A 17,644-nucleotide genomic window follows, 5' to 3' on the forward strand; every position below is an offset into this window, starting at 1 on the left:
AGCTGGGGCTTGTCCTTTGCCTCAAGATAACCTTGGAGTAGAAGGAGGATTTGGCGGGGGCACGAGCGCAGCGGTAGGTCTTGGTGTGGTGAAGCCAAATCTGCTGATGGACTGTAGTTTGGATTTGGTCCAGGCGCATTCGGCAGCTCGCACTTGTGCCTTGAGGGAACGGAGATGGCTAGTGTACTAGCGGGATTTACGGGAGTATGAGGCAGTTCGGGAGGAGCAGCATTGGAGTACCTGAGTTCTAACCTAATCTGTACAAACCAGCCCAGAAACACATTGAGAAGGTGTGCAAGATAGCACAAAATTCATTATGAGTATGAAAAGCCAAGTAGGCCACTCACACGCACCAGGAGGACAATTGATCGTCTAAGGCTGTCGAGGCCATCAGTCAGGAGGACTGGTTGGGATAGATAGGGAAGAAAGAATGGGTCTGGTGAAGGATAACAGCCGGCAAGAATGCAACTACTTGGGACAAGATAACAAACCCATTGATTAGATGGAAACCTATACATCGCATAGGCAACATAGGTTCAAATGTTATAGTGGTCAGATCAGTTAATGACGAGTGTGATTATCGAGTGGGAGAGAGTATAAGGAAGTTTCTTGTGTATGTGTCGAATGATTAATGTGGTCGGGCGTAATGATGTCATTTATATGTTAAGCGGGTTTATAATCATTCATGTGCTGGGATTTCAATAATTGGGAATAAAGAACATAAGAACATAAGAATTAGGAGCAGGAGTAGGCCATTCAGCCCTTCATGCCTGCTCCGCCATTCAATAAGATCGTGGCTGATCTTCTCACCTAACTCTGATTACCTGCCCTATCCCCATATCCCCTAATCCCTCTATTTTTCAAGAATCTATCAGTCTCAGCCTTGAAAGTGTTCAAGGACTGAGCATCTACAGCCTTCTGGGAGAGTGAATTCCATAACTTCACTACCCTCTGAGTGAAGAAATGTTTCCTCAACTCTGTTCTAAAAGGCTGACCCTTAATTTTAAGACTGTGACCCCTGGTTATAGATTCTCCTATTGGGCGAAACAGTCCTGTGTCTACTTTATCAGCCCTTTAAGAATCTTATAAGTTTTAATAAGATCTCCCCTAATTCTTCTGTACTCCAGAGAATATAGCCCAAGATTATTCAGACTATCCTCATAGGTCAGTCCCCTCATCCCAGGAACTAACCGAGTGAATCTACGCTGCACCCCCTCTAGGGCAAGTATGTCCTTTTTTAAATAAGGAGACCAAAACTGCACACAATACTCCAGGTGCGGTCTCACCAAAGCCCTATACAGTTGCAGCAAGACTTCCCTACTCTTATATTCTAAACATTTCGAAATGAACGCTCACATGCCGTTCGCCTTCTTAGTTGCTGCTGCACCTGCAAACTAACTTTTTGGGACTGGAGTACAAGGACACCCAAATCCCTTTGAGTACTAACACTATCTAACTTCTCCCCTTCCAGAAAATAATCTGTTCTTTTATTCTTGCTACCGAGGTGAACAATTTCACACTTGCTAACATTGAATTCCATCTGCCACCTACTCGCCCACTCCCCGCGCCTATCTATGTCTTGTTGCAATCTTTTTGCATCATCCTGAGAGCTCACTCTGCTGCCGAGTTTAGTATCATCTGCGAATTTAGACACATTACATTCAATGTCCTCGTCCAGATCATTGATGTAAATGGTAAATAGCTGAGGCCCAAGCACTGATCCTTGTGGCACTCCACTAGTTACATCTCCTGCCAATTCGAGAATGATCCGTTCATCACTACTCTCTGCTTTCTACCCGATATCCACTCTTCTATCCATGTTAATATTTTCCCATTAATCCCGTGGGCCTAAAATATTTCAAAACATAAGCTTAGTGTGACTCCGTCTAGTGCTTGGTTATACCGGGAAAAATTCCTTACACTTAATAAACATCGTCGCTCACATGCCGAGAAGAGCTCAGTGAAGGAAGCTTCCACTCATGCCCGAGAGCTTTGTGTAAATCACTTTCAGGCCTTATGCAGGATGGAGCTTTATTTATAAAACAGATAACAAAAGTACAATGTCCTGTAGACTTTGAATAGATTGCAGCAGCATTTTATACAGCATAACCAGGCACGTTCATTTCATGATTAACATGATTTTTACAAAAAAATAAAACTCGCAATTCCCCCCCACCGCAACCTCCAATACTGACTGAATACTTTATGTAGCCAGTGCACAGATGCCTCAGTGGGTGCTGAACAGACTAGCCACTGAATACGTGTGTTGGACGTGGGCAATAATCAGGCACTTGGGATGGGGGTGGGGAGGCTTTACATCTTTACTCTTGTAAATGTCAGTCATAAAAATAATTACACGTACAATAATTTACAGCCTGAAAGGTGTTCCAGGTCCCAGCCTAGACAGTATGGGATTCCCTTATAAACTATTTTATTTCAATCAGTTATTTTTTCCTCTCAATAAAAAAACCAAGGATTTCCAAATGCAGGATTACATGATAATAATTTTTGTATTTGGCCCTTTCACGTCATTGAGACGTCTCAAAGCACTTCACAGGATACAAGTGGATTGACTGTATATTTTGTGGGCAAATCAGTTATCCAAATTGCAAAGACCAATGTCCCACAAACAGCCACGAAGTGAATGACCTAATTTCAGCTGAGGGACTGACAGTCAGGACTTTGGGTGCGAGAAACTCCCTTCTCTTCGAATAGTGTCACTGGATCTTTATCATCCACCTGAACAGACAGATGGGACCTTGGTTTAAACATCTCATCTGAGGTTCAGCACCTTGATCATGATGGGACCTTGGTTTAAACATCTCATCTGAGGTTCAGCACCTTGATCATGCAATACCCACCCAGCATTGCACTGGAGTGTCAGTCTAGCATGTGAGCTCAACTCATCTGAACAAACTGTGTTCCAGGTAAGGCAGCACTAAACTGGATTTCTGGACCTATACTTGATTTCATTAGGGGATATGGGGCAGAGGTATTTGGAGTTGAGGTAACAATAATAATCCTTGCATTCGATACAGCGCCTTATCATGTCTTTGAGACGTCTCGAAGTGGAGTGACTGCGTATTTTGTGAGCGAAATGCAGCAGCCAATTGCACACAGCAGTGTATCACAAACAGTCATGGATTGAGTGACCAAATTATTATTATTATTTATTTATTGTTTTTGGAACAATTATTACCCATGGAAAAATGATTCACCAATCGACTAACAAGCGGGTTCCTACATACTGCTAGGTAAACAGAGATATGTGCGTGGAGTAAGGAAACTGGCCTAAAGTTTCACCCTGTCCTGCCCGGGAATCAAATGCAGGTCCTTTCGCTTATGAGGTGAGCGCTCCAACCTCTATACTACAGGACTCCAAAACGAGATGTTTCTAATTGGCCAACTGGCACATCAAGTTGTTGCTCGAAAATGTGATGTATCGGAACGTGTGCTAATTAGCTCACAAAACAAGTTAGGAAAAGTTGCATTTTACCCTTCAGATCAGCAATGATCTAATAGAACAGTGGAACAGGCTCAAGGGGCTGAATACTCCTATTCCCATGTTCCTATGGGAGCGGGGTAGGGTGGTGGGAGGGAAGAATGGGCAAAAGATAAATTAGCACATACTTTTTCAATCACAGTAGTAAATAATACTAAATACTCCATGTAACATTAATTTGTCATGTGTAGCAAGAAACCATTTATACATCACTGGGCGCTGGGTCCAATGGCACTCGGAGACACCAGCTACAACTCCAGACCAGATGAGGCAAAGGGCCCAGCACCGTCTTCCATCTCATTTCTTTTCCTTGCCTGTCTTCGCAGCCAGCACTCCAGGCTCGTCCTTCACTTTGCGGAGCTTGGACTTGACTTTTGGGGCAGAGAAGGTGAGCGAGCTCTTGTCAAACTCCAGGGGGAAGACTCCCACGTCACCATCAAAGCGGTTCTTGGTGACCTGCAGGTACCTCTTGCCTGGCCCAGAAGCCAGCTTCTTATCCTGGAGAATCAGCACGTTGTCAGCCTCCTGGCTGGCCTGCGGGGGCAGCAGAGAACATCTCATAATAATAATAATAACCCTTGCATTTGATATAGCACCTTATCACGTTAAGATGTCTCTAAGTCGATACACAACAACTGACAAAGACTTGCATGCATTCCCCTCTCTGGCTACCTTCAAGCGCTCTGGGACGCTATCCTGCGTGAGGAACACTATAAATGTAAATTGTTGTCTACCACTCTCCTCACAGGCAACGCCTTACAGAAACGTAGAAACAGGAGTAGGGCCATTCACTCCCTCGAGCCCGTTCCGTCATTTTATAAGATGACTGATCTGTACCTCAAGTGATATGGGCCCTTGTCCCATATCCCTTGATAGAATCATAGAATTATACAGCATAGAAGGAGACCATTTGGCCCATGGTGTCTGCCGGCTCTTTGAAAAGAGCTTCCAAATCAATCCCAGTCCCCCGCGCTCTCCCCATAGCCCTGCAAACTTGTTCTCCCCAAATAATTATTTACTTTTCTTTTAAAAGCTGTTAATGAATCGGCTTCCACCAAACTTTCAGATCCCAACTGTGTGAAAAAGTTTCTCCTCAATTTCTGCGTTTCTTTTAACAACTATTTTAAATCAGTGTCCTGGGGTTACCGACACACCCGCCAGTGGAAATAGTTTCTCCTTGTTCACCCTATCGAATCTCCTCATCATTTTGAAAACGTCTCTCGCCTCTCCTGATAACTGAAGTCCCTCATTCCTGCTTCCATCCTGGTCAATCTCCAATGCCTTGACATCCTTCCTAAAGTGTAGGGCCCAGAACTGAACACAGTCTCTCGCTGAGGCCTAACCAGTGTTTTATATAAAGGTTCATCATAACTTCCTGACTGTTGTATTCTATGCCCCTATTTATAAAGCCTAATATCCCGGATGCTTTTTTAACACCTTTATCTACCTGTCCTCCCACCTTCAAAGATTTACTTATATGAACCCCAGGTCTCTCTGTTCCTTCAACAACAAAAATAACTTGGAATTTATATAGCGCCCTCCATGCCGGACGGCGTCTCAGAGCGCTTCACAGTAACAAATCCCGGGGCCGAGCCAGGGGGAGGAGCCAGAGGGAGGGGGAGGAGCCAGAGGGAGGGGGAGGAGCCAGGGGAAGGGGAGGAGCCAGGGGAGGGGCCTGGGGGAGGAGGAGCCAGGGGAGGAGCCATGGGAGGGGGAGGAGCCAGGGGAGGGGGAGGAGCCAGGGGAGGGGGAGGAGCCAGGGGAGGGGGAGGAGTCAGGGGAGGGGGAGGAGCCAAAGGGGGAAGGGGAAGAAGGTGACCAAAGGTGTGGTTGAAAAGAGAGGTATTTAGCCAAGACCTGAAAATAGGAAGAGAGGGGACGAGGCAAAGGGAGTAAGGAAGGGAATTCCAGAGCTTTGCGGCGTAGTAGCTGAAGGCACGGCCGCCAATGGTGGATTCGGGGGACAAGGAGGAGGCCAGACCCGGTGGAGGGAAGGCAACGGGCACTGTTGTGAGGAAAGAGGAAGTCAGAGAGGGGGGGGGGATGCAGAGGAGTAGAGGGATTTGAAGACAAGAGTGAGGATCTTGAAGTTGATCCTCTGTGGGACAGGCAGCCAGTCTGGCAAGGACTGGGGTAATCGGGGAGCGGAGTTTGGTACTCCGCCTTTGGCTTCACCCCCTTTAAGATTGTACCATCAGCTTTTATTGCCTCTCCTCATTCAGCCTCCTAAAATGCATCACTTCGTATTTCTCCACAATAAACTTCATCTGCCCCGTGTCTGCCCGTGTTACCGGTCTGTCTATGTCCCCTTGAGATCTGCTACTATCCTCCTCACTGTTTGCTAGTTTTCCCAGTTTAGTATCATCTGCAAACTTGGAGATTGTCCTCCCTGTACCCAAGTCCAGGACATTTATATAGATCACAAACAGCAGTGGTCCCAATACCGATCCCTGGGGGACACCACTGCAACTTCCCTCCAGTCAGAAAAACAACTGTTCACCACCACTCTCTGCTCTCTGTCTCCCAGACAGTTCTGTATCCACTGCCACTGTGTCCCTTTAATACCGTGGGCTTCGATTTTGTTTAAAATTCTCTTAAGTGGCACTTTGTCAAACGCCTTTTGAAAATCCAGATAAACTATATCAACTGCACTAACTTCATCCACCCTCTCCGTTACTTCATCAAAAAACTACTGTTTGTCAGACATGATTTGGCTTTAACAAATGCATGTTGGCTATCCTTTATTAACCCTTATTTTTCTAAGTGTAAATTTATTTTGTCCCGGATTATCGTCTCTAGAAGTTTCCCCACTACTGACATTATGCCGAATGGCCTATAGTTCCGGTGTTTATCCTTCTATCCCGTTTTGTACAGGGGAATAACATTTGCAACCTTTTAGTCCTCTGGCACCACCTTAGTGTACAAGGAGGGTTGAAAGATTGTGGCCAGACTCTGCTATGTGCACCCTATTTCCACCCTTACCTCCCTTAGTAATCTAGGATGCATCCCCCAGGTGACTTATCTACCTTGAGCACCATTAACCTTTTTAGTACCTCCTTGGTTTATTCTTATCTTATTCAATTTCTCTACACTCTCCACCGATACTGTGGCATTGACTGCATCTTCGTCTCTTGTGAGGACAGATGCAAAGTACTCATTCAGTACCTCAGCCATGCCCTCTGCCTCCACAAGATTTCCTCTTTGATCCATAATTGGACACATCCTACTTTTTACTAACCTTTTTTTTCTTTATATGCTTATAAAATATCTTAGGTTTCCCTATTATGTTACCCGCTAATCTTTTCTCATGCAATCTCTTTGCCCCTCTTATTTCTTTTTCAGTTCTCCTCTGTATTTTCTATATTCTATTTGATTATCTTATTTATTTTGGACCTGACGTTTATCATAAGCCTCCTTTTTCTGTTTCTCAGTTTCATTAGCCATCCAGGGAGGTCTGAATGCTCTACCTTTCCCTTTTGTGGGAATGTATTTGTTCTGTCCCTGAACTATCTCTCCTTGAAGGCTTTCCATTGCTCATTAGGTGTTTTACCTGCCAATCTTTCTTTCCAGTCCACCTTGGCTATGTCCCTTTTTAACTCACTGAAATGAGTCCTCTTCCAGTTGAGTATTTTTGATTGTTCCTTGTCCCCTTCCATAAGCACTCTAAACCTATTGATATTTTGATCACTGTTGTCCAAATGCTCTCCTCCTGAAACCTGCTCCACTTGCCCCAATACCCTGACGTAGAAATATCTGTCCACCTCAGTCTTGAAAATGTGATAGATCCAGCATCCACAACCTTTTGAGGGAGAGTTACAGATTTCCACTATCATTTGGGTGAAAAAATGCCTCCTAATTTCACTCCTAAATGGCTTAGCTCTGATTTTAAGACAATGCCACCACCACCCCCACCATTCTGAATTCCTCCACCAGAGGAAATAGCTTCTCTGTATCTACCCTATCATTATCATTTAAAAACCCTCCATCAGATCACCCCTCAACCTTCTGAACTCAAGGGAATAGAGACCAAGTTTACATAACCTGTCCTCATAATTTAACCCTTCAAGCCCTGGTATCATTCTGGTGAATCTGCACTGCAATATCCTTCCTGAGGTGCCCCAAACTAAACGCAGCACTCTAGATGGGGTCTGAACAAGGCTCTGTATTGCTGAAGCAATATTTCCAGCCCCCTTGAGATAAAGGCCAACATCCCATTAGCTTATTTGATAACTTTTTGCACCTGTGAGCTTGTTTTTAGTGATTTGTGTACCTGAATACTGAAATCTCTTCTCTCCTCCACAGTTCTTAGTTTCTCATTCTGTTTTGCTATTTTTTGGATCCACATATTAGGAACCTCATAATTCCCCACACTGAATTCCATCTGCCACAGTTCTGCCCACTCACTAAGTCCCCTTGTATCTTTCTGCTCCAATCTACACAATTTACTTTGTGACATCTGCAGATTTGGATATAAAACTCTATTCCTTCATCCAACTATTTTTTATATATGGTGAAAAGCTGAAGTCCCAGTACAGCACCTTGGGAAACACCACTTATCACTGCCCGCCAATCAGAGAATGTTCCCCCTATCTCTAGTTGGAGGTTACCTCCGATGCGCTAATAACCTCTGGTGCGGAACCTTTATCAAATGCCTCTGGAAGTCCATGTAGACAACATCCACTGACACTCTCTTATCCACCATGTTAGTGACCGCCTCAAAAATCTCAATTAGATTCGTCAGATATGACCTACCCTTCATTATTCCATCTTTGATTAGGTCAAAATTGTCTGAATGCTCAGTGATTCTACTCACACACAGGCTATAGATGCTAGAGAACCCTCCTCAATTCCCATGCCTTGTGTAAGCTACTGGCATTGGGCAGGATTTTAATATAAGGTGCAGCTACTGTCTATTTTGAAGCCGAACTCAGCAGCCAATTTTCACACAGCAACATCCCATAATCAGCCTTGAAGCGTATCCCAATTTTATGGGGGGGGGGGGGGGGAGAGGGGGGCATTATCGGCCAAGCAGAAAGAAACTCCCTTCTCTTTTTGAGTAGCAACGTGGTAATCTTTAAAGTCCGCAGGTACAGACTTGGTTTAACATCTCATCCAAAGGATGGTGCCTCCGACAATACGGGGTTCCCCCCCACCCCCTCCCAACACAGTGTCAGTCTAGATTATGTGAGCTCAAAGTCCTGACATAGGAGCTTGGACCCATAACCGTGTAGTTGAGAGGCGAGAGCGCTACTGAGTGAGACCAAACCTTGGCCGTGCCGAAGATGGAAGCCGTCTGCAGCTCCTTCTCATCGTCCTCCTTGCGGGGGTGGATAACCAGGGTCACGTGACAGTTGTTAACTGTGGCAAATTTCCTGAAAGTCCCAATCATAAAATCCTGGGCAGAAAACCTGTGGCCAGGAAGTGAACAAGTAAGAATGAGCCAGAGTGAGTGAGAGAGTGAGTAGGAGAGCGAGTGAGAGCGCGCGAGCAAGTGAAAGAACGCAAGTGTGGGGGAAAAGATTGAGATTAGGTTATGCGTCTCACGCAGAGTGAAACAGTAGTTCACACCTGATCGACACATGTCTGTGGTGTAATATTCTGTGATTTTATGGAATCAGAGATTAAGGAAGAAAGAGAGAGATGTCTCAGTCAGACTCGAGGGGATAGTCAATAAAAAGGTTCCATTACTTGTCCACAGAGAGGTACTCCTGTCCCATCATAAACTGCAGGTTGTCTATAACAATGTGGCTGATATCATACATGTACACAGCGTGCTGCATTGTGTCCATCACAGTTCTGCAGAGAGAGAGAGAGAGAGGTGGAGGTGGAGGGGAGAGAAGAGAGGGGGGAAGAAGAGAGGAGATTAGGGGAGAGAGAAGGGACGAGGGGGGAAAAAGATAGAGGAAAGAGAGTAAACAGAGAAGAGCCAGAAAGAGGGGGAATGAGAAATGGGAGGGAGAGAGAGATCAGGAACTTCACATTTAAATCTGAAACAAATCTAAACGCTAAAAGTTGTCCAGTGAGGAACAATTCATTTAATCCTGGGAGGATGGGTATTAAATCGGGGTAAGATCAAATGGGCCAAATGGGTGCTTTCACTGGAGGGGAGGCAGTGAGTTCGGAGAGAGAGATCGTGGGGTTGAGCGGGAGGAATTGGCGAGAGGTGAGAGTCAGCGAGAGATCAGGGGGTCAGCTGGAAGATCCAGCAGGAGGTGGGGGATGGAGAGGGCGAGGTAGCTACAGAGAAACTATTTCCTCTGGTGGGGGAATCCAGAACAAGGGGGCATAATCTTAAAATTAGAGCTAAATCATTTAAGAGTGAAATCTTAAAGGCTGCGGATCCTGGATCCATTCACATTGGCAAGACTGAGGTGGATAGATATTTATTAGTTCAGGGTATCAAAGGAAATGGAGCAAAGACACGTATTGTGTGTTGAGGTACACATCAGCCATGAGCTAATAGGCTCGAGGGACTGAATGGCCGACTCCTGTTCCTATGAGATGGGTGGGAAGGTTGGCCAGAGGTCATGGGGATGGGGGGGGGGGGGGGGGGGGGGTGGGAGGATGAAGTTGTAGTCTTGAAGAGGTGACCTGGTGATTTAAGAATCCTGCAGATAAAATGCAAGAGCGAGTGAGATTTACTTGATGTTCTGGTGACCATGAAAGGTCATGAAGAAGAGGGGTAGGTCTTCGAATCTGTCCGCCCACTCGTCATACTCCTCCAGCTGCTCCTCTAGTCGCTGCCGGGCAAACTGTGTCAGCATGATGCGGGCCAACCTCACGTTATTGATCTCGAAGCTGCCCCACAAGGTATTCACTCCCTGTATGCACAGGTCCAATGTGCACTCGCTGATAAACGTGGTCTTCCCGCTACCTGTGGGACCTGCTCATGAAACACAAAGTCATGGTTGGGAAGGGAATAAACAACAACAACAATAAACACTTCCAAAACTCAATCCGCTCATCGGTCTCTCTTTTATTCCCTGCATTACATTCAAACAGAATTAGACACTGCTGAGCTTCGCCAGAAGGGGGCAATTGGGAAACCAAGCAGACACAGCGTCAACAAACGACTGTGAACCGGTACTACTACTGCTAATAATAATCATTACATTTAATTTTACGCCTTATCACATCTAAAGCACTTCATAGAATATACTGTAAAGTGAATTGACTGTAAATTTTGTGGGTGAAATACGGCAGCACACAGCAGTGTCCCACAAACAGTCGTGCATTATGACTAAATTATTGTTTTTTTAAGGGATTATTACCCCCAGAAAGAGATTCATCAATTGAGCAACAACTGGGCTCTTACTGACCTCTAGATAAACAGAGGCATGTGGAGTAAGGAAGTTTGGCTAAGGTATCGCCCTGCCTAAACCCGGGTGCTCTCGTTTGCCAGACGAGCACAGGACTCCTTGAACCATGTCATGGTTGGGAAGGAAGTGGTTAAAAAACACCCTCCCAGAAAAGGCACTATAAAAATGTAATCTTGTTGTTTTTATCCGAAATCGAGGGGATACGTTCAGCCACCTCTGCCCCGCCCACAGCCACCCCCACATCACCTCTCCCTCATGACCCATCCCCCACCCACCCCCCCCATACTCCTTCGACTCTAATAATCTCTCCCTCCTTCCTCACCACGACTATCCGCAAACTCAAACCCACCACCTGCTCCCTCGATCCCATCCCCACCTCTCTCCTCATCTCCCAGCCCCTCTCCTGACCGACGTCATCAACCTCTCCTTGTCAACCGGTTCAGTTCCCACTAAAAACAGCTGTCATCACCCTGATCTTGAAAAAAACCTTCCCTGGACCCATCCCTTCTCTCCAGCTACCGCCCCATCTCTAACCTCCCATTCCTCTCCAAGGTCCTGGAACGAGTCATGGCGTCCCAGCTCCACTCCTTTCTTTCTCGCCATTCCCTCTTTGAACCTCTCCTTTGAAGCCCACAGCACAGAAATAGCCCTGGTCAGTCACTAGTGACATTCTGAACATCAGGGCTCCCTCTGCCTCCTTGTCCTCCTCAACCTCTCTGCCGCCTTCGACACTGTCGACCACTTCATCCTCATACACCGCCTCTCCTGTTTACTGAATCTTCATGGACCTGCCCTTGCCTGGTTCAATTCCTATCTCTCTCACCGTCTCCACGTTATTGCCTCTAAGGGTTTCTCCTCCAGCTCCTGCACTGTCACATATGGCGTCCCCCAGGGCTCTGTCCTTGGCCCTCTCCTCTTTAATATCTACATCCTCCCCCTTGGTGACATCATCTGCAAACATGGGGTCAACATCCATTTGTATACAATTGACACCCAACTCTATCTTTCTGCCTCCGCCCTCAACTCCAGGACCACTGCTGTCCTGACAGACTGACTGTTGCACATCAAGTCCTGGATGAGGGCAAACTTCCTACAGTTGAATGTGAACAAGACTGAGGGTCTCCTGATTGGCTCACGGCAGCGCCTCAGCACCTCAGGCTCTGGCACCATCAACCTCCATGGTTGCCCACTACAACTCACCAGCCAGTCAGGAACCGAGGTGTCCTGTTCGACCCTCAACTGTCCTGTCTTCCCCACATTCAAGCCATGACCCGCTCTGCCTTCCCTCACCTTCGTAACATCGCCCGACTCCACCACTACCTCACCCCTCAGGCGCTGAAACTCTTGTTCACGCCTTCATCACCTCCAGTCTCAACTATGCAAACTCCCTGCTTGTCGGCCTTCGCAACTCCTCCCTCCACAGCTGCAGGTAATCCAGAACTCTGCAGCCCGTGTCCTCTCCCACACCAAACTCCGTGACCCCATCTCCCTCATTCTCGACTAACTCCATTGGCTCCCTATCTTCAGAGGATCCAGTTCAAGTTCAGTGTAGTGACTGGTCCTCACGTACAAAGCCTTCCACGGCCTCGCCCCACCCTACCTCTGCGACCTCCCTACCCCCTACCAACTTGCCCGCTCCCTCCGCTCAGCAGGGTCCGGCCTGTTTCACGTCCCCCAACCCACCCGCCCCACCATTGGTGGCAGAGTCTTCAGCCACTCTGCCCCCAACCTCTGGAATTCCATCCCCCAGTCACTCCGCCTCGCCCCCTCCTTAGCCTCCTTCAAGTCCCGCCTCAAGACCCTCCTCTTCGACCATGCCATCGGCCAACCCCCTCCCCCCCCCTTGTATTCTGCAACTACATAGCAACAGAGGAAAGCACACACTGTTCAGAGAGATATTCTATAATCTGCAACGGAATGTATGGCACTTTTTTCTGGATGTCATGGTCCCATGTGGGACAGATAGATAGAGAGACTGAGATAGTGAGCGAGACTGAGACAGCCAGAGAGCAAGACTGGGAGAGAGATAGACTGTGAGAGAGAATATATTATAAAATGTAGTGAATGTGGGTTTTGTGGGAGAGACAGAGAAAGACTGGTAGTGAGAGAGACTGAGAGAAAGAGACTGAGATAGTAAGGGAGAGACTGAGAGAGAGAGGCACACACACACAGAAAGAGACTGGAAGAGGGAGATTGAGGGAGAGACTGAGAGACAGACAGTGAGAAAATATATTAAAGGCGTCTTCCCACTGAGTACTACCAGCTGATTATAATGTCTAAACAAAATATCTGTCTGTGTGTCTGTCTGTGTGTCAATCTACATTCCATACTGGATTCTTTGGTTGCAAGCGAAGCTATAGGTATTAATAATAGGAACCATAGGAACAGGAGTGCACCATTCAGCTACTCGAACCTGTTCCCCGCATTCCATTAGATCATGGCTGTACCTCAACTCCATTGACCTGCCTTTGCTACATACCCTTGCTACCCTGACTTAACATCTAGGTATCTCAAGGTCAGGTTGGGGATGATTGATTACCAGTGAAGATGGTGAGCTCCCCTTTCCGATGGCCCTTGAGGAGCCTGTTGAGGCCAGTGAAGCGTTGCCATTGGACGCCGGCCAGCTGTTCCATGTTGGCCATCTCCCCGAACACATCTTCCCGTAGCTGCCGGAAGGTGATAATAGACTTGTGGCTGGCAGCCACAGCTCCCCTGACGATCTTGACCAGGTTCAGGCCTCGGTCGAGTGCTTCGCGAGGGCTGGGCTGCCCTGAGCCCGGCCGTACCAGATAGCAACGTTTCAGGTTCAGCTTCTTGGCGAAGGCCTTGGATGCTTCCCAGGAGCGGAGGTCGCTACCAAGCCAGAGGACAACCTTGCGGAACTGCTCCAGATAAGGGAGGAGGGCGGGGGGCAAGCAGCTTGTTCCCCTGGGCAGTGCCACGCATGCCAGGCCTGTGCCCTGGCTCACAGCCAAGCAGTCCATCTCTGCGCCCGTCAACACCAGTGATCCGTCCTTCCGTACGGCCTCCAGCAGCCCAAACAAGTTGTGGTAGTTGCTGGGCTTTGGCAGAGTGGTCTCTGTGTACCTAACCCCCTCCCCATGAGGCTCAGCTGTAAGCACCTTTAACCCCTTCATGCCCGCACCTCTGAAGTCGAACCACGGGACGACCAGGCTCTTGGTGGCCCTGAAGCACCTGACGCCAAGCTTGCTCAGAGTTGAGTTGGAAATCTTGGAGATTCCGAACATCCGTTTGACCAGCCGGGCCTCGTCCTCCTCCAGGTGTGAGAAGCCCACAGCTTTGTTCCAGATCTCTCGCACCTCCCGGGCTCGGAGCTCCCTCTCCTCCAACTCCCAGTCGCTCTCAGGAATCTTCAGCAGGACATCAGGCCCTAAGTTATCCCATCCTTCCCTCAGTAGGACCTCCACACAGTCCTGAAAGTCCTCCCAGCTCCCTTCCAGCTGTGTTTCCTTGCATACAAACTGCCCCGTAGTCTTGTCGATGAAGAGGGGGAAGGATCCCTTGGGGGGTGGCTGAGCTGCCTCGAAGACCCTGCCTGCGAACAGGCTGGGGGTATGCAGGCAGCTGTAGCCGTCATTGAAGGGAATGCCCTTTGATTTCAGGTACTGCCTGATCTCCGTCACTGTCACAGGCATCAACTGCACCTCTACTGCCCCCTTCCCACTCCCCTTCGGCTTCGTAGTGGAGCAGGGATTCCTGGACAGTGGGTTGCCCATCCCCAGGGGAAAGGGGTTTTCCCGCCCTCCCCTCCAGGGGTCCCCGCTGTACAGCAGGTGGGACGTCCAACGCAGCGCTCGGCCCGCATTCCGGAATAAGCCAAACATCCCGTCTGCAGAAAGGAAAGGTTTAAAAAAATCACCAGGGTTTATCTATGCTAATAAAGACAAAATGACTGTCTGCTATTTGTCAGTGTATCCGACAATTGACATAAGAGACATGATTTACACCTCATTGGAAAGGTCTTAAATGGGCAATTTTTTGGGTGGGGGGAATCTCCTATCATAGAATCGTAGAATCTATCATTCATAAACTATATTGAAAAAATGCTTTAAGCCTCAAATATGAGGTATGCGTCGTATTCTGAAACTACGTAGCGACAGAGGAAAGTACATCATTCAGAGAGCTACATCTATATTCTGCATTAAATGTATGCACTTTTTTCTAGTTATCACGGTAGCTGGGGTCCTCTCATGTGTGACAGGCAGAAAGAGAGACTGAGATAGTGAGAGAGACTGAGAGAATATATTATAAAGTGCAGTGACTTTGTGTTTTGGAGGGAGAGGCAGAAAAAGACTGAGAGTGACTGAGATAGTGAGAGCGCGACAGAGAGAGACCGAGAGAGAGAGACTGGGAGGGAGACTGAGAGAGAGAGAGAGAGAGAGACTGGGAGAGAGAGAGAGAAAAACACTGAGAGAGAGAGTGAGGGGGGGGGGGGGGGGGGGGGAGGCTGGGCGAGAGACAGAGAGACTGAGAGATTGTGAGTGAAAATATATTAAAGGAGTCCTCGCAGCTGAGTATAATGTCTAAACCAATGTGTTACTAAGCCAATCCAGAACCTTGACATCTTGTTTGACCCTCCACTATCCTTTCTACCCCTCATCTGTGCCATGACCCGCTCTGCCTTCCCCACCTCCGCAACCTCGCCCGGTTCTGCCACTGTCTCACCCCGCAGGCCACCAAAACATTCATACACGCTTTCATTATACCGAGGCTCGACTATGCAAACTCACTGCTTGTTGGCCTCCCCAACTCCTCCCTCCACAGGCTGCAGATCATCCAGAACTAACTCTGCAGCCCGTGTCCTCTCCCGCACCGGGCTCCGTGACCCGATCAGCCCCATCCTCACCCGACTCCACTCCCATCACACAGAGGATACAGTTCAACATCCCGGTCCTCACCTTCAAAGCCCTCCATGGCCTTGCTCCCCCATAACTATGCCACCTCCTAAACCCTACCATCTTGCTCGCTCCCTCCGCTCAGTGGGCTCCGGCCTGCTTCACGTCCCCCGCCTTGCTCGCGCCACTATTGGCGGGCGGGCCTTCCACCACTCTGCCCCCACCCTCTGGAACTCCATCCTGCAGTCCCTCCGGCCTCCTCAACCCTCCCTCGCCAACTTCAAGACCCATCTCAAGATCCTCCTCTCCAACTGTGCTTTCGATCATCCTGCTTTCCCTGACCTCCACCCTCCACCGACCGTGAGCCTCAGCTCGGGTCCGAAACTCTGTCCAGTGCCTTGGGACGTCCTCATGACATGAAAGGTGCTTTACAAATGTAATTTTGTTGTTGATGTCTGTCTGTGTGTCAATCTACATTCCATATTGGATCTTTTGGTTGTAAGCGAAGCTGCAACGGGTACAGTTAGTTATTAATGACAACATTAATAATGTTGTATTTGATACCGCGCCTTATCACATCACAGAGATGTCTGAAAGCGCTTCACAGGATACTGTAGAGAATTGACTATATATTTTATGGGAAAAATGCAGCAGCGAATTGCACATAACAGCGTCCCACAAACAGTCATGGATTGAGTGACATTTATTTGTGGAGGGAGGGTGTTGTCGGCCAGGATATTGGGAGAAACTCCCTTAATATTAATGGCAAGCATTAAAACCTACAAAACACAATACATTTACATTTACGCTGCGCTTTCATATCATCTCAAAGTAGTTAAACAGTCACTACACTTTACAGTAACGTCCGGGAGACTTCATGCGACTTAAATGACACAGTATCAAACGCAAGGATTATTATTAAAATAAACATCTGAGATCCCACTGTGATTCCCATTCCCGCCCCCCGCCCCGCAGCCCCCCGCCCCGCAGCCCCGCAGCCCCGCAACCCCGCAGCCCCGCAGCCCCCCGCCCCGCAGCCCGCAGCCCCCCGCCCCGCAGCCCCGCAACCCCGCAGCCCCGCTGCCCCGCAGCCCCGCTGCCCCGCAGCCCCCGCCCCACAGCCCCGCAGCCCCCCGCCCCGCAACCCCGCAGCCCCGCAGCCCCCGCCCCACAGCCCCGCAGCCCCCGCCCCACAGCCCCGCAGCCCCCCCCCCAGCCCCGCAGCCCCGCAGCCCCCAGCCCCGCAGCCCCCGCCCCGCAGCCCCGCAGCCCCCCGCCCCACAGCCCCGCAGCCCCCCGCCCCGCAGCCCCGCAGCCCCCCGCCCCGCAGCCCCCCGCCCCACAGCCCCGCAGCCCCCCGCCCCGCAGCCCCCGCCCCGCAGCCCCCCGCCCCACAGCCCGCAGCCCCCGCCCCACAGCCCCGCAGCCCCCCGCCCCGCAGCCCCCGCCCCGCAGCCCCCGCCCGCAACCCCGCAGCCCCCCGCCTCGCAGCCCCGCGCAACCCCACAACCCCCCGCCCCACAGCCCCCCGCCCCGCAGCCCCCCGCCCCGCAGCCCCGCAGCCCCCGCCCCGCAGCCCCCGCCCCCCCACCCCCGCCCGCCCCCCGCCCGCAGCCCCCGCCCGCAGCCCGCAGCCCCCCCCGCGCCCCGCCCCCCCCCCCCCGGCCCTGCCCCCCCCGGCCCGCAGCCCCCCGCCCCGCAGCCCCGCAGCCCCCCCCCCCCCGGCCCTGCCCCCCAGCCCCGGCTGATGTTTTGGCGGCCCGCGGGCCGCAATGACGGCGCGCAGCGATGGGCGGGAATGGAACGCTGGAGCGCACCCGCGGCCCCGCCCCCCGTGACCTGCAGCGCGAGACCCACCGGACACTCAGGCCATGGCTCCGGGTTTGCGGTCTCCTCTCCCGCGCGCGGTGCAACGCACAGACATGACGGCCGCGGGGCCGCGCGCCGCTGACGGACTGAGTGCCACG

General features: G+C 50.0%; 1 protein-coding gene and 1 long non-coding RNA gene across 3 annotated transcripts; both read right to left on the reverse strand.

The window, feature by feature from the left end:
• Nucleotides 1-2,014: 2,014 nt before the first annotated feature.
• Nucleotides 2,015-3,023, reverse strand: LOC103191336. Its single transcript, XR_489244.2, has 2 exons — nucleotides 2,809-3,023; nucleotides 2,015-2,758 (listed from the first exon to the last, which is right to left on the reverse strand). It is a non-coding gene; the product is annotated as an uncharacterized LOC103191336 (long non-coding RNA).
• Nucleotides 3,024-3,191: 168 nt separating this feature from the next.
• On the reverse strand, nucleotides 3,192-17,629 carry twnk (twinkle mtDNA helicase). Of its 2 annotated transcripts, XM_042345808.1 has the most exons (6): nucleotides 17,535-17,629; nucleotides 13,361-14,671; nucleotides 10,145-10,385; nucleotides 9,191-9,298; nucleotides 8,769-8,910; nucleotides 3,192-4,036 (listed from the first exon to the last, which is right to left on the reverse strand). In XM_042345808.1, exons 2-6 carry the CDS (start codon nucleotides 14,664-14,666, stop codon nucleotides 3,800-3,802), a joined length of 2,034 nt encoding a protein of 677 aa, XP_042201742.1. In that variant the 5' UTR covers nucleotides 14,667-14,671; nucleotides 17,535-17,629; the 3' UTR covers nucleotides 3,192-3,799. The 2 variants fall into 2 exon arrangements, with proteins under 2 accessions (XP_042201742.1, XP_042201743.1); XM_042345809.1 differs by lacking the exon at nucleotides 13,361-14,671 and having other exon boundaries at nucleotides 17,535-17,598.
• Nucleotides 17,630-17,644: the final 15 nt, after the last annotated feature.

Source organism: Callorhinchus milii, unplaced genomic scaffold, assembly GCF_018977255.1.
Source record: "Callorhinchus milii isolate IMCB2004 unplaced genomic scaffold, IMCB_Cmil_1.0 Scaffold104, whole genome shotgun sequence".
Classification (NCBI taxonomy): Eukaryota; Metazoa; Chordata; class Chondrichthyes; order Chimaeriformes; family Callorhinchidae; genus Callorhinchus; species Callorhinchus milii.